Source organism: Aplysia californica, unplaced genomic scaffold (genome assembly GCF_000002075.1).
Source record: "Aplysia californica isolate F4 #8 unplaced genomic scaffold, AplCal3.0 scaffold00002, whole genome shotgun sequence".
Classification (NCBI taxonomy): Eukaryota; Metazoa; Mollusca; class Gastropoda; order Aplysiida; family Aplysiidae; genus Aplysia; species Aplysia californica.
The window spans coordinates 1,791,583-1,805,685 of NW_004797272.1; the positions used below are offsets into that span (position 1 = coordinate 1,791,583).

At 41.9% G+C, this 14,103-nt stretch overlaps 1 protein-coding gene across 3 annotated transcripts in view; it reads right to left on the reverse strand.

Annotated features, from left to right (window-relative positions):
- The window catches only part of LOC101856765 (polypeptide N-acetylgalactosaminyltransferase 1), a 44,603-nt gene that overhangs the window by 20,902 nt on the left and 9,598 nt on the right, over positions 1–14,103 (reverse strand). For 2 of the 3 annotated variants that reach the window (XM_013089203.2, XM_013089168.2), the window contains exons 2-6: positions 13,307–13,472; positions 11,009–11,056; positions 5,570–5,741; positions 2,774–2,946; positions 980–1,084 (exon numbers count right to left, since the gene is read on the reverse strand). In XM_013089203.2, coding sequence (XP_012944657.1) covers positions 980–1,084; positions 2,774–2,946; positions 5,570–5,741; positions 11,009–11,056; positions 13,307–13,472 — 664 coding nt within the window. The remainder of the gene's footprint in view (positions 1–979; positions 1,085–2,773; positions 2,947–5,569; positions 5,742–11,008; positions 11,057–13,306; positions 13,473–14,103) is intronic. The other variant, XM_013089234.2, reaches the window with a different exon arrangement.

A 14,103-nucleotide genomic window follows, 5' to 3' on the forward strand; every position in this document is an offset into this window, starting at 1 on the left:
GGTGTCTGTGCAGTGGGTACTCCGCCTTTTGACAAGTGAGTAAAAGAAGCAGAGGGTTGAGTCCTGCAAAACTCTCCTTCGAATTGAGTCCAAAGACAAAGATTTTTTTAAAAACATGGTGACTATGGATGAAACATGGATTTATCATTTTGATCCAGAACAAAAAATGTCCTCCACGCAATGGAAAACCCCTTCTTCTCCCTCACCAAAGAAGGCAAAGGTAACATGGTCAAGTGGAAAGGTCATGCTGTTGCGTTTCTGGGATTGTGAAGGTATCATCATGACTGACTACCTGGAAAATGAAAAAACAGTCACAGGGGACTACTATTCGGGTTTGCTGATAAAATTGTGGTCAAGAATTGGTGAGAAAAAGGGGTGGACAACTCTGCAATGGGGTCCTACTACTGCATGACAACATACCTACGCACAAGGCACGACAAACAGTCGAGACAGCAGAAAAGTACAGCTTTCAAATCCAGCCACAACCAGCTTTTTCACCAGACCTGGCCCCTTCACACTTTTTTCTGTTTACTAATCTTAAAAAATCACTGAAAGGACGTCGTTTCCAAAACAACGAGGACACCATTGAAGCTGTGGAAGACTGGTTAGGGGCCCATCCTGAATAATTTTTTTCTCAAGGACTTTTGAGGGTCAAAGAGAGGTGGCAGAAATGTGTTACTCAGCATGGTGACTATGTAGAGAAATGAAAGTATGTGTGCCAAATTACAAAGCTTTATCTTTATTCCTTCATATTTAGACCATATCTTAATCTTTATTCCTTCATATTTAGACCAAAGACTGCTTGAACTCCCCTCGTATTTCACTTCTCATTTTGGATTTGGTGACATAAATCATTAAATACACAATAGACATACATCTAAAAAGGCATGTACTTCCACATTCGAACACACACACACACCCCACCCCCCACACACACCCACCTACACACACACAATATTCATACACCTGGAAGACAAACCTTTCAAACGGGCTCGTATTAATCCTATCCTTTTTCCTGTGCGTACAACTTTTACAGATACGGGCAGTTTGGCTACATAGTCCTCAAGTTTACGTCCTAAATGCTCTGAGGAGAAAAAAAACAAATTCTATCAGGTCCAATCTGTTTAATGAAGCCAATCTACAAGCTTGTTGTGAAGTCAACAAACTTGTGTTAATAGCAAATAGAAACACCAGAAAAAGAAATAAAAAACATAAATACGAGGAAAGAGTCGGAAAGATATGTGACTATTAAGTAGTAGCAGTATCAGTCGGCCAAAAGACAAATATGGTACATTTTATGAAACAGAAACATCAACAATAAGTGGGCCAGAAAAATCTACAAACATACAGTGTGCAACAAACTTTTTTCAAATACGCATAAATTACATAAAAACAGTCCCTCAGAAGCAATTTCTCGCACATTATTGAAAAAGGAATTTAAAAACATTTCTCCCCATTCACACAAAACAAAATTAAAAGGTACAAAAGAAATTTGAGTAAAATTCAGTTTTTACTGTGCTTACAAGATAAATAAAACTACAGTCGAACCTGCCTTAACGGAAACCTGAATAAAACGGAAATCTGTCTTAACGGAATCTCCTTGCTCCTCCCTAGATATATTCCTCTTCAATTACCCGTATAAAACGGAAACCTGTCAAACGCGGAAATGGAAAGAAAAATCCGCTCCCTTCCGAGGGTTTCACCTGTCTACGACGGAAAATGCTTTGCCCGCTCAGCCCTGATTTGAAACAAAACTCGCAAGTTTGGTTCCGTCGGCTCTAAAGTTAATGCTATGGCCATGCAGCAGGGCGAGGAAGGGGAGTAGGGGTGCAATTTGCGGGTAGATGTTACCCCATCATGTGAGCCCTGAGGGATGCAGATGGTCAGTGTAGTGTGGGTGTGAAATCTCACGACTGCCCGTGAGAGTGTTCGAGTAGTGAGCCACTACGGAAACTTTCCTGGGTCCAGAACCCAGAGGTGTGAAATCAGATTGACCAATGCCTGCCCCCGTGATCATACGGCCAGCTGAGAAAAGAGTTCCTCGAATCATTGTTACAATGATGGCAGTGAGGGGTAGCATTGGAGGGTGGGGCTAAGATGGAAGCAATGGAGAAGGTTCAAACGTTTGTGTTTTTAATAGGTCAAACAGTGGTCCTATGAAAGGCAAGCACTGGTGGTAATTGGATAAGTAAGACTGATGCATGTCATTATCAGACAGGATAGCAATTGAAAGGTGTGAAGTTTTGACCATTGCTTGCCGATCGGACAAGCCATCCTTGATCCCACCAGCTGGGCCTTTGAACCCCCCCCCCCCCCCCCAACCTCAATCTCCCCCTAAATTCCCGTCTAAGATGGAATTTTTTTCTGGCTCCTTTGCGATTCCGTCTTACACAGGTTCGACTGTATATACAATCAAATCAAATAAGATGCAGACATCTTCAAAAGGAACAGGGTATGTTTCTTGAGTTATAAGGGTCTGAAAGTTCATTTCCCAGGGCTATATGCAACATTAAAAAAACTAACAAAACAAAACAAAAATTGAAGTAGATAAAGAATGTTGATCACCCAAGTACTCATAATTTTTGACAAATAAATACAGTAGAACCTGCCCCAGACGACCGCGGACTAAAGTATTCATTTCAGACAGGTGGTCCTCTTGGACAATGTCAATATAATACAGGAAAAATGCAAGGAAAGTGGTCTTTTACACAAGTGATTGTTTTGAACAGGTGATCGATAGAGCAGGCTCAACTGTATTTTAAAACCAACAAACCTTTTTCACTGGCATCATCAACGAGTAGAATCTCTTCCAGTAATTCATTGGGCGACCGATCTATGATACTGTGAACTGTGCGTAATAACGTGCTCCAGGCTTCATTGTGAAACACTATAACAATGCTGGTTTTCGGAAGAGACCTCAGCGGAGGATACTTTTTTCTTCTACACCTGTGTGGAAAGGACAAAAAGGCAAGTTGAGACCTTCAATAACAATATGTATTGATAAAAAGGTGTCTAAAAAAAATAAGGACCTATTAAAAGGGCAATAACTGAGTCGTCTCAGCACAAATTATTACAAAACTTGAAAAAAATAAGATTGAACTAATGGGACACCAGATTTGCCAACATGAAAAAAATTAGTCAACATGTTTCAAAAAAAGTTGTTAAAATTCCGACTACAACTGAGTAGTCTTAAAAATACAATCAGCTTCAGGCTCTTATTCGACCCGTTCTGGTTTCAGGACAAAGTTGGTGAAACCATCGTCACATGAGTTTGACAGAGTTCTAGGTCACCATGCTGAAAAAGTTATTGAGAAGTTTGGGGAGGAGAAGGGATTATGCTGCAGAGGTAGCCTGGTTTCAGCAGGGCGCAGCTATACACATCAAGACTACTGCATGGTTGTAGGAAAGATTTACTGAACACCTTATAAGCCTAAAGCTTACAAATGAATGGTCACAGCTACCCTGACCTAAACCCCCTCAATCATTGCCTTTGGGGCTTTTTGACGGACAGAGTCTGTGGAAACAACCCACAAACCCGAACTCAATATTGGACAGTATGTCTAAGGAATCGACTTAGAAACACCCTGCAGGATTATTCAAAACTTCTTGCCGCGCATTTGAGCTTGTCATGACAGAAATGGCCGATACCTGGAGGAGCACACAATTTAATTCAAATTAGTCTTCGCAGAGTTTATCTGTCAATGCAGTTTTAAATAAATTTGTTTTTCAATGCACACATGCACATAACCTTAAGATTTTTAAAAGGCTGTTAAGTTTCGCATTTCACTCAGTTTTGGTTGAAATTCATGAAACTCGATATTCCTCAAATATGTAGGTTAATTTCTATTTACATTGAACAACTTGACCTCCCCTTGGTTGAATTTTATTCATTTCAATTTTTAAGAATTGGTTCAGAGGTAACCAATACATTTCCCTTTAAATGGGACTTTTTTTAGACGCCCGGTTTTTCAGATGATAACGATGAGAAAAAATACAAGCACATAAGAAAAAGAGAGAGAAATAGACAGGCAGGCAGACAGCTGATAGAAACAGAAACTGAGAAAGAGATAGAGAAAGAGAGAGAGAGAGAGAGAGAGAGAGAGAGAGAGAGAGAGAGAGAGAGAGAAAGAGAGAGAGACAGAGAGAAATACAAGACAATAATCAAGCGAGGATTAAGCAACCATGTCGCATTTTTTGGGAAGTGGTTTCAATAAAATGATATAAGAAGCAAATCATACAAAAGCATCAACCAAATGTAATATTTGAAAACATTTGCAATAACGATCGGATGCTTATCCCTAGCCTTCTCAGTTTAAAAAAAAAGAAAAGAAAAGAAAAGAAAGGAAAAAAAAAACAGGGAAAGAAATCTTGTGGGGATGGGTTTCCATATGAATAAGTTGGCCCTTGTATTGATTGTGTTCTGTGTTCTGTACAGCTCTGCTTTTTCTTCTTTCTTACGTTTTCCTTTAACTCTCAGAATGAGGCTCCCGTTACTCGATCATCCGGTGTCTTCTCCCACCTGGAAAGGGGGAAGAGGGAGCCCGCACATGAGTCAGGGGAGCTTATTATGTGGGCTCAGAAGCGCTGCAGGTATGGCGGTTCGCCATTCAACCCGGAGGTCCGGAGTTCAGATCCCCGCCCGTGTCTGCTTTTTCTCATGTTTTAAACATCCCGGTACCCTAGGATCGAGCATGTCATAGTATAGTCTTCTTGGAAAAAGATACCAAAAAATTCGTCGGACCCAAATGAAAAGTACCCCGGGCGTTCTCAAAGAGGAACGACAAGAGTTTGGTGGCTGACAACCTCGCGGTGTCCATCAACAACACCCCCCCCCCTCTCTCTCTCTCTCTCTCACTGACCTTGAAATTAGATGACACCATTGTACAGGTGATTACAATGTCATGTAGTACAGGGCAGCATGGAGAATAATACATCGATATCCCTAACCTCTTCAGTAGAGCTACATAACCTCTTCAGTAGAGCTACATGACTTGTATAATTATTATCTTTATTACGAGTCATGCCAACACGGGTACATTATAATTACGCTAGTCCACCCACTATCGTCTCCAATTTCGGCAAAGAAGACCAAACCCATGCCAAACTCTACTGAAACCAGACGGACCGAAATGATAATAAGTCCATAATATAATGGGCTACTGCATAAAGCACGTGACCGTCGTATACATGTATAATGACTGGCCACCCTAATAATACTCTCGGTACTGGCCACCCTAATAATACTCTCGGGTGGAGCTTCTGGTGCTGTCATAATAAAACCGATTGTGTGTGTGTGTGTGTGTGTGTGTGTGTGTGTGTGTGTGTGTGTGTGTGTGTGTGTGTGTGTGTGTGTGTGTGTGTGTGTGTGTGTGTGTGTGTGTGTGTGTGTGTGTGTGTGTGTGCGCGCGCGCGCGCCGCGGAGCACCAAAGAGGCCATCAATCACTCACAATCCAAAGTTGCTCATAATACATGAACACTCACACAAACAAAAAGAAGGTCAATCAAAATCTGCCAGCCCCCCCCCCCTCCCCCGAAACCCACCCGCTGCATGACAGCCCAGGTACTTACTCGTCCATGCGGTAGTCCGGCAGGCTGCGGTTGAGCGCCATCATCTCGCTTGCCACAAGGTTGAACTGGTTGATCTTGAAAGTCTCCTTCGCCTCCGCCTCGCGATCTGCCGGTACCTTGACCGGCTTGCCGCCGTCCCCTGGGCCGTTGGGCGCGCTGCCGGGCAGCAGACCTGGTGGAAGGGGTGGAAAAGGTTGCTTGATTTTGTACCGTAATTTTCCCTTTTTTCTGGTAGGAGTTTTACGGCACTTGGAACACAATCAGGTCATATAAGTGCCGAAGACAGCATGTTTTATTAGATAGTAACATAACCCCCCCACCCCCAAATTAAAAACAGTTTTAGTAAGAGTTTTACGGCACATGTAATGCAATAAGGAAATATAAGTGCCGAAGATTTAGAGGTGTTACAAGAGAGTAACAAACATACAAAAGAAGGAGGAGAGATAAGAACGATAGACGTCTGATAGGAAAGAAGAAGCCAACAATACCAGAGAACCCGCCAACCACCCACTTATTGGACTACACCCCCATCGACATAGCTTAGATCAATTAAGAGACGGGCTGATTCCACACTACCGAATAGAACCAACCGCAGAATTGAGTAAGATGACCAGAGCATGCCAAAATAGAGAGGAAGACACTCGATGGAATCAATTTCCCTACCCACAATCAAATTCATGGGTGGGGGGAGAGGGGGGAGGGTTGTGAGCAAAGGAGTATCCTGCTGGGTGCTATTTCATCGCATCTTTGTTTTATTATTCGACAAGCGTGAAACCTGTAAGTGCACTGTGCACTATAACCACCACCGATGTATTTGAGAATTTGGTAAGTATTTCCTCTGCAAGCAATGGTTTCAGCCTTGATGACTACTGTTACTGGCACAACAGCCTAGGCACTTAAATCAAGGGGTGGGGAGGGGGAAGGGTATGGACTGCTCAGGGTAAAGTAAGATGTGTGTCGTTTCAAAGAACAGCTGAAAAAGTGCCCCTTTGACTAGACTAATAAAAGAAAAATTATAGGATTAAAAAATGCTCCCAGCCCTCTACTTTAAAATATAAATAAATAAACACAACAAAATCCACAAATCAAACACAACTCACAAAAAATCTCGATAACACTTATCATCACAGGCAACCAATATTGCCACACCAGCTACTTGCCAATGGTGGTTCTATGTGCGCATACACATGAGACTTGCACCGGAAGAAAAGTGAAGAACACGACGCATGAAACAAGTTCTATAGATGTCTTTCTATACATATTATGACATACTTTGAATGTAATTTACTTCAACGACTGAGCAAAACCAATGTAGTTAAGATTCCACTATTGTAGGCAGAATGCATGGTCGCTTCTCACAGGCTGAACTGCCTCACTATCATTATGGATCTTCTCGTACGCAAAGCCCAGACACAACACCATTTGTTTTGACTTTGAGGGGAAAACATCGACAAACTTCGAGCAGGGAAAAAGAAAGACGGACAGACAACGACAGACACAAGAAAGAAAGACAAAAAAAGTAGGAAAAAGTAAGATTAAAGCAAAAGAGCACAAAAAACAAAGACACAGCAATGGGAAAGAAAAGGTCCCATGAACACAAGAGTGAGTCCTCAATAGCGAGATAGTTGCGCTCATGTTTGGGTTGGATTGTAACGGACTTACCCCCCCCCCCCACCCCAACACACACACACACACACACACACACACACACACACACACACACGCCCATTAATATACTAACAGTCATCTAGCGCAGGGAACGAGAAAGACGAACAAGAAGAACCAACACGTGGGGGGGGGGGGAGAAAACAAAAGGGAAAACAGTTCAAGTGGCGCTCTCCAACCATCCGATTTGTCTGATGAGACACAATGGACACACTACGACATATTATTCAAAGACAAAATTACGTATTGTGGTCCAACTGCTGCAGGTGCAGTGACACAGCGCACACATGTGAACGAAAACTTGCAAACGTAAGGAACAGAGAAGAAAATGACTGTCCCATGCACCACCACACCAGTTTCCCTCATGCAAATAATCGTCATGCTGAAGAGGCAAAAACTGATAAAGCTCATTACTCATGCTTGGCCGTACCAAAAAAAGTTTTATCCCCCCCCCCCCGAAAAAAAAGAAACACGAGAAAAGTAGCCGGGATCTAACTTGGGCCGTTGCGTATTCGCAATGTCTCCGCTCCGAAATCCAGCATGATATCAACTCTGGGCTCACGCTGTGTCCTCTGAGTTTGTAACCCACTATTCCAAAAACGTCCACCATAATAATACTTAAAACACATACGCACTAAGTCGGATCACAATTCTCGTCAGTATGGGAGGAGGATAAGAAAGGCATGCAACAGAGAAACATGTACGAGATTGAATAGTTATCAACATGCCATTCAAAACGTTATTTTAAAGACTCGCTTCGCACCGAAGGATTTGGCGTTTTATTTTTATTACCATTTTTTAAATATATTTATTTTTGGGGGGTAAGTGTTTTACGCACCGCGCTCGCAATAGCATACGGTCATAATATGAGCGCGCGGGACACATTAACCATTTTCAGTTGGTAGGAAATTTTTGAGTTTTGCCCGGGTGGAGGCCGAAGCACACTCATAGATTTTAGACCACCAAGGGATCTTTAACGTTCGCAACTAGCACACGGGACCTCCAAGATTTTTCGCCCTTGTAAGAGAAGGTAGGGTATAGATCTTTTCTACCAGAAGACCAGGGGTGTGGCTCAAAGACAGCAGTAAGAAAGAGCCAATGAGTAGCAGTAGAAAGACTGCAGAAAGAGCCAGGGGCCCAGAGGAGGGGGCAAAGGAAGTGAGGGGGTGAGGGCAGAAAGTGGAGACGAAAGCAGATGACAGAACATTGCTAGAGAGCAGGAAAGGAAGTGAAAGGAGACAATTTTGGAGAAAAAAATAATTCTGTCACTACCCGGATTCGAACCCGAAACCTTTGAATGAAAGGCCAACCTCTAGGCCATGAGAGCCCCCATTTATTTATTTCTTTATTTTTGTTTTTATGCTTTTTAGACAGACCCGGGGGAGGGTCTATACTAAACCTTCGGTCAGCTCAACAGACAGTACAAAACCCAGACAGCAGAAATATAAGCGCCAAAGTGATATACAGTCACGCATCGAAGCTGATCCTGACGAACAGATTTACGCCAGTAACGTAAGTTTAGTTTTAGTATGATTTTGCGGTACTTGCAACACAATCAGGTCATACTATAAGGGCTGGGGATTACATGTGTTACTAGAAAGCAATATACAAAGACGGGGTGGTTGGGGGGGGGGGATATAGATGACAGATACTTGACAGAAAAGAAGGAGCACACTTCCAAAATCAGTTTTTCACAGAATCCCACTGACTTTATGCGAACAGGACTAGAAGTCATTTTTCAACTGACACGAAAGCCATAAAACAAAGAGCACTGAGAGCATTTGGAAAATGGATCGCATTTTTAAAATCATGATTACTTTTTCCTTTATTATTACTTTAAATTGAGGGCAAGCGAGGCAGGGGTGGACCCGGAACAACATACTTGGGGAACCTAAACAAATGGGTGACACGGAAAGATCAGGGAAAAATAGCTTTTTTTGAGAGCATCCGAGCAAAGGAATGAATGGAGAACCATGATCGCCGATGTCTGTCGCAGATCTGGTACTGGATGATGATGATGATTATTACTTTTTACTATGCTATCTTTTTTCTTTCTTTAAAAAAAAAGGGGGGGGGGTGATCTTCAGCTCAAATCACCCCAAACTCAAATAGCTACGCGCAATGGAATCATGCGATATTATTTGTGAAGGCTGAGATCTTGTGACATTGCTACTACATACCATTGACAACACAGAGGATGCCTTACTCATCCTGTGTAAGTACATCAAACTTTTCAGGTGTTGTTATTTTATTTGTTTTTTTTAATACAGTAAATGTATCGATCGACTAGACACAAGCAGGCCATTTATAAGGCGCAGCACTTGACCGAGAGGTCAATATAAAGGAAAGGGAAGAAAGAATAAGAAGAGAGGCGATAGACGCAAACACCAAAACAGTATATAAATCACAAGATGAACGAGGTGCGTCTCACATACGTTCCCCTGCGATTTACCGTTTACAAATCATATAGCTATCCGAAATTCTCTTCGTATTTCAAAATAAACGTTATTTTGTTATCTATTCAACATAACATTATGCTCCATCAATGTTCTACACACTTTCCTATGAATGCACGCAGCGCTCGAAAACATGAACCAGTATTCCTTTGTCCAGGCCCTGTTTTTCTTTTATGACAGTCCCTTGAATCTCATCTGCGTCTTCAAAACTGATCACGAAGCATGTTTATTTTCAGTTTAGGAAACGGAAAAGTTACAATCTAGCAAGTGGGATGCATGTTCTAGCAAATCCCACGAATAGGTCCCGACGAGTCAAGAGACCACTCTGGATTTGAGGACAGCATGTGCGTTGTCGTGGTGGAATATGACGCCAGCTTCTAGTACATCGGTTTATTTATTGATTGATTTATTGATTTGTTTTTTATGTATTTTTTAAAATGTATTTGTTTATTTGTCTGTTTATTTATTAATTTATTTTTAGATTTGTTTATTTATCGATGTATCTATTTTTCTGGGGGTGCTAAAGACTGGCCTTAATTTGTCATGTATTTCTGATCTGTGGTATTCATCATTGGCTATGCCTGTATTGTTAAAGAATACAACATTTGATTCCTCTTTTTGTTCATTGGGCCACTTTCAAGTTTTTCCCTTGGACATATATTTTTTAAAGATAAAAGTTCAAGTCAAAATGGTATGATTACAACAACTTTTGTCACAAAGACTACAAATACAAACATAATAAAATTCCAGCGCTCTGGGTGGAACGGATTGGGATTTACAAAGAAGGGAAACTTCCTAGTGAGACGCACCTCGTAAGTTTGAGCAAGACTTAGTGTGTACCGCCCCGGTCTAGGGGAGCACCACCTGCTATTCAGCAATGGGTCAATACAATTTTGCTTCACTCACAACGATGTTATCCAGTCATCAGAAAACAAGTCATGAACAAAGCCACAGGACACACAGGGCAACAGCCACTGCTCTGCATTTCTTCAGATCCAAGTTCAAGCATAATACATGCCTTAAACTAAACCCTAAACCCTCTTTAAATGCAAAGTACTGGGAAGAGTTTTTGGAGATGCAGGCATTCCTTTAAAAAAAATTTAAAAAACATACATCAGAAAACAGGAGGAAAATAAGAAAACTGAAACAAGAACCGCAACGTACAAATGATTCAGGCAGAATAAGCAAAGCTTTAAAGACTTCCGTGTCAGTTAGGAGTAAGAGTAAGTTTGCCACAGGTTGAATATGCTTTAGCACAGGAAAGCAAAGTAAGACCCAGAATAGACCATGACGAGCCATAAACTGACACCGTCCTCACCTCCAGGCGTGCTAGACTCCTCAGAATCTAACTCCACTTCTGGAACACCTGGGAAACATGATAGTACGAATCAGGATGCCAACCTCTCTTTACCGGTCCCAACCATAGACTTGCATTACAATATTTCTGATTGTTGCTCTCCGCCCTCTCTTAAAAAAAACAAAAAAAACTGCGCTGGTGCACACCATAGGAACACTAATGAAAGGCAAAACACACCAGACTCGCTATTGTCGAGTGCAGGCGCAACCTTTCACTCCTTACTCTTCATTCGGTTCCAGTCAAATGACGCACTCCATATTGAACCGGAATTACACCAGAGTGCACGTACAGTCTTGGATGTTATTACTTGACAAGTCAATAGACCCAAAAGAGGCTTCCTACATTGAGAGCTAAATATATCTGTAAGCTGTCAGGTGTGATTGTCCTGTGCAATTTCTTTAAAAGTCAATTTACCACTTCGTAACACCTAGAACTTTAAAGCTAGAAGAGCCAAAATAGATTTTAAGCTAAATACTGACTTTTAAAAGTCTTCGCACAAAGACACATGCGGTTTTCAAAACAAGTCTGCACATCATACAGTCGGACACACATAAGAAAACATACATATTGTGTATATCCATCAAATAAACAGAACAGGCAGGGTGGGGGCCATGCTTCGGTAATACTCGCATTAATTAACTCTGTATCTCACGGACAGACAAACAAATCAACACAAACCTCAGAGGGGGGAATGCGAACAGTAAGCAAACGGACACATACTACTACTATAGGACTTTTGCGTCTTGACAGAAGACATTGACGCAGTATGTATGCGTGACAGTTTTGCCTAGTCTGAAGAAACACATAGATGAAGTAGATGGCTTAAGCACTGTCCCTCTCCCCCCCCCCCCCCCCCCCTTTTACAGATCATGACTTCCTACAAATGCCCCAATTGTAAAGAAGTGGCTTACTATTGTACAGGCGCGGTCGGGATATTTCTTATGGCAGGGAATTGCTGCATTTTGCCCGAGTTGTAGCCAAACGACCTACTCTTCTACGATTTTCAACCACCAAGGGAACCTTAATGTGCGCAACATGCGCAAAGTGTGCAGGGGACCTCCAAAATTTTCGCCCTTTTCCGAGATGACTAGGTGCTCAATCTGACGTACCTTAAGATCAAAGGTGTGGAGGAAGAAGGAGATTGCGTGAGTGGACAAACACACGCGCACGGACACCTTCTATAGGTAGGTAAGATTGAGAACCTCGAATACACCACACATACGTAGCATCATCACCGTGATCTTGCTGGAACGCGATTTGCTTTCAACTGTCTCAAAAGACTTCTGTAGCTTTGTACATACAGTTGAGCAACTCACAGCATAGAAAAAAACCCCCTTGAAAATTCAGTATAAAAAACGGGAAAGGCGCCCAAACTACAAATACAGTAATCGCAAAGAGTCCGGCTGAAACAGAACAGCCAAAAGAAACGAGATATTTCTCATAAAAATACATTTAAAAAAAATCAAAATAAGTTTGATAAAAACACTGGAAAACAAGATACGACCGAATAACGGATATACATTAAGAGCTAATGATAATAAATCAAATAAATAACTCAACTAAAAATCAATGTGCTTATAGAATCGTGCAAAATCAAAACATACACCACAAACACCCGACGATCATTACACTAAGAACCTATCTTGCAAAAGTCACATGAACATAATTTCATTGCATTCGTGTTCATTCAACGGTTTGTTTGAAAGTCCGGCCCTTTCATAAGAGTCTATATATCCGATTGGACTCAGTCGGAGAAGGACTTCAAATTCGGAGTGGCCCCGCCTCCTGCAGTGTATAACCTTGAATGGTCTTGTGCGTCTAGACAGACAATCTTTAAGCAGTATGCGTGATACAGCTTAGCCTGGGCGGCAGACTTTAAGGAAGTAGACTGTCAAAGTACTTTTCTCCCTTCATATCTTGATTTCCTTTAAATGCTCCAAAAGAAAGACACGACTAATGCGTTAGGAATCAAGGGAGATGTGATAGGATATTTTAATGGTAAGGGATTTTTTAAAAAAGTTTTGAATGTTGCCAGGATCGCGACTTGAAAACCTACTCTTCTACGATTTTGAACCACCTAGGGATCTTTGCGCAACATAAACACGGCCGGGCCTTCCGAGAGGTTTCGTCCTTATCCAAGAAGAGCAAGTCCTAGATCCCTTAAACCTACCTTAAGATAAGGGGAGTAGGGAAGAAAGGGATTGAATCTGATCCTTAAAGTTTTCAAAAGCGGCGTTAACATCCACACAGTTATTGTACCTTTGGGGAAGATCTTCTGCAGGAATCCGGGTTTGGCTCTACCGCCGTCCAGCTGCCTAGCCTCGACCTCGTGCGGATTGCAGTGCGGCCCGTTGGTGCAGTCGGTGAAGTACATGAGCACAAACACGTCCAGCATGATCCACACCATGGAGGTGGCGATCACAACCTGGGGGAATATTTTTTTGTAAGAGTTTTACAGCACTTTCAACACAATAAGGTCATAACATAAGTACCGAAGAGTAGAGGTTTTACAAGAGAACAACAAACATAAAAATGAAGGAAAGATAAGGACGATAGATGTTTGTTGTTTTAGTACGGTTTTACGGCGCTCGCAACTGTATAAGGTCATATGAGCGCCATGACAGATGTTTGGTAGAAAATTAGAAGCAAACTACACAAGAGCACCCGCCAACTACACAGTAACATTCAGTTTGAGTTTGATTAACAGAGAAGCATGTCGATCATTTGGTGCGGAACAAAAACAAGACAGAAAGAAAGAAACAACAGAGGGAACGAAAAGAAGTAGGACCTACTACTGGCGCCCCCAAACCACCCGCTTCCTGTAACCTGGGGAACACGGCAACTTATATAACTTACAGTGGAGCCCGGCACCCTCCATCCACCCGTGAGTTCATTATTATTATTATTTAGTAGAGGTATTAGAACGTTTCACCATAGAGGTAAGAAATACATTTCAAGTCTTGGAAACACATTACTAAATCGGAAGAACTATGGAGGAAAATGAAAGACTCAATAATAGAAGCTGTGGAGGAAAATATCCTCCCGAAAGCTAAAAA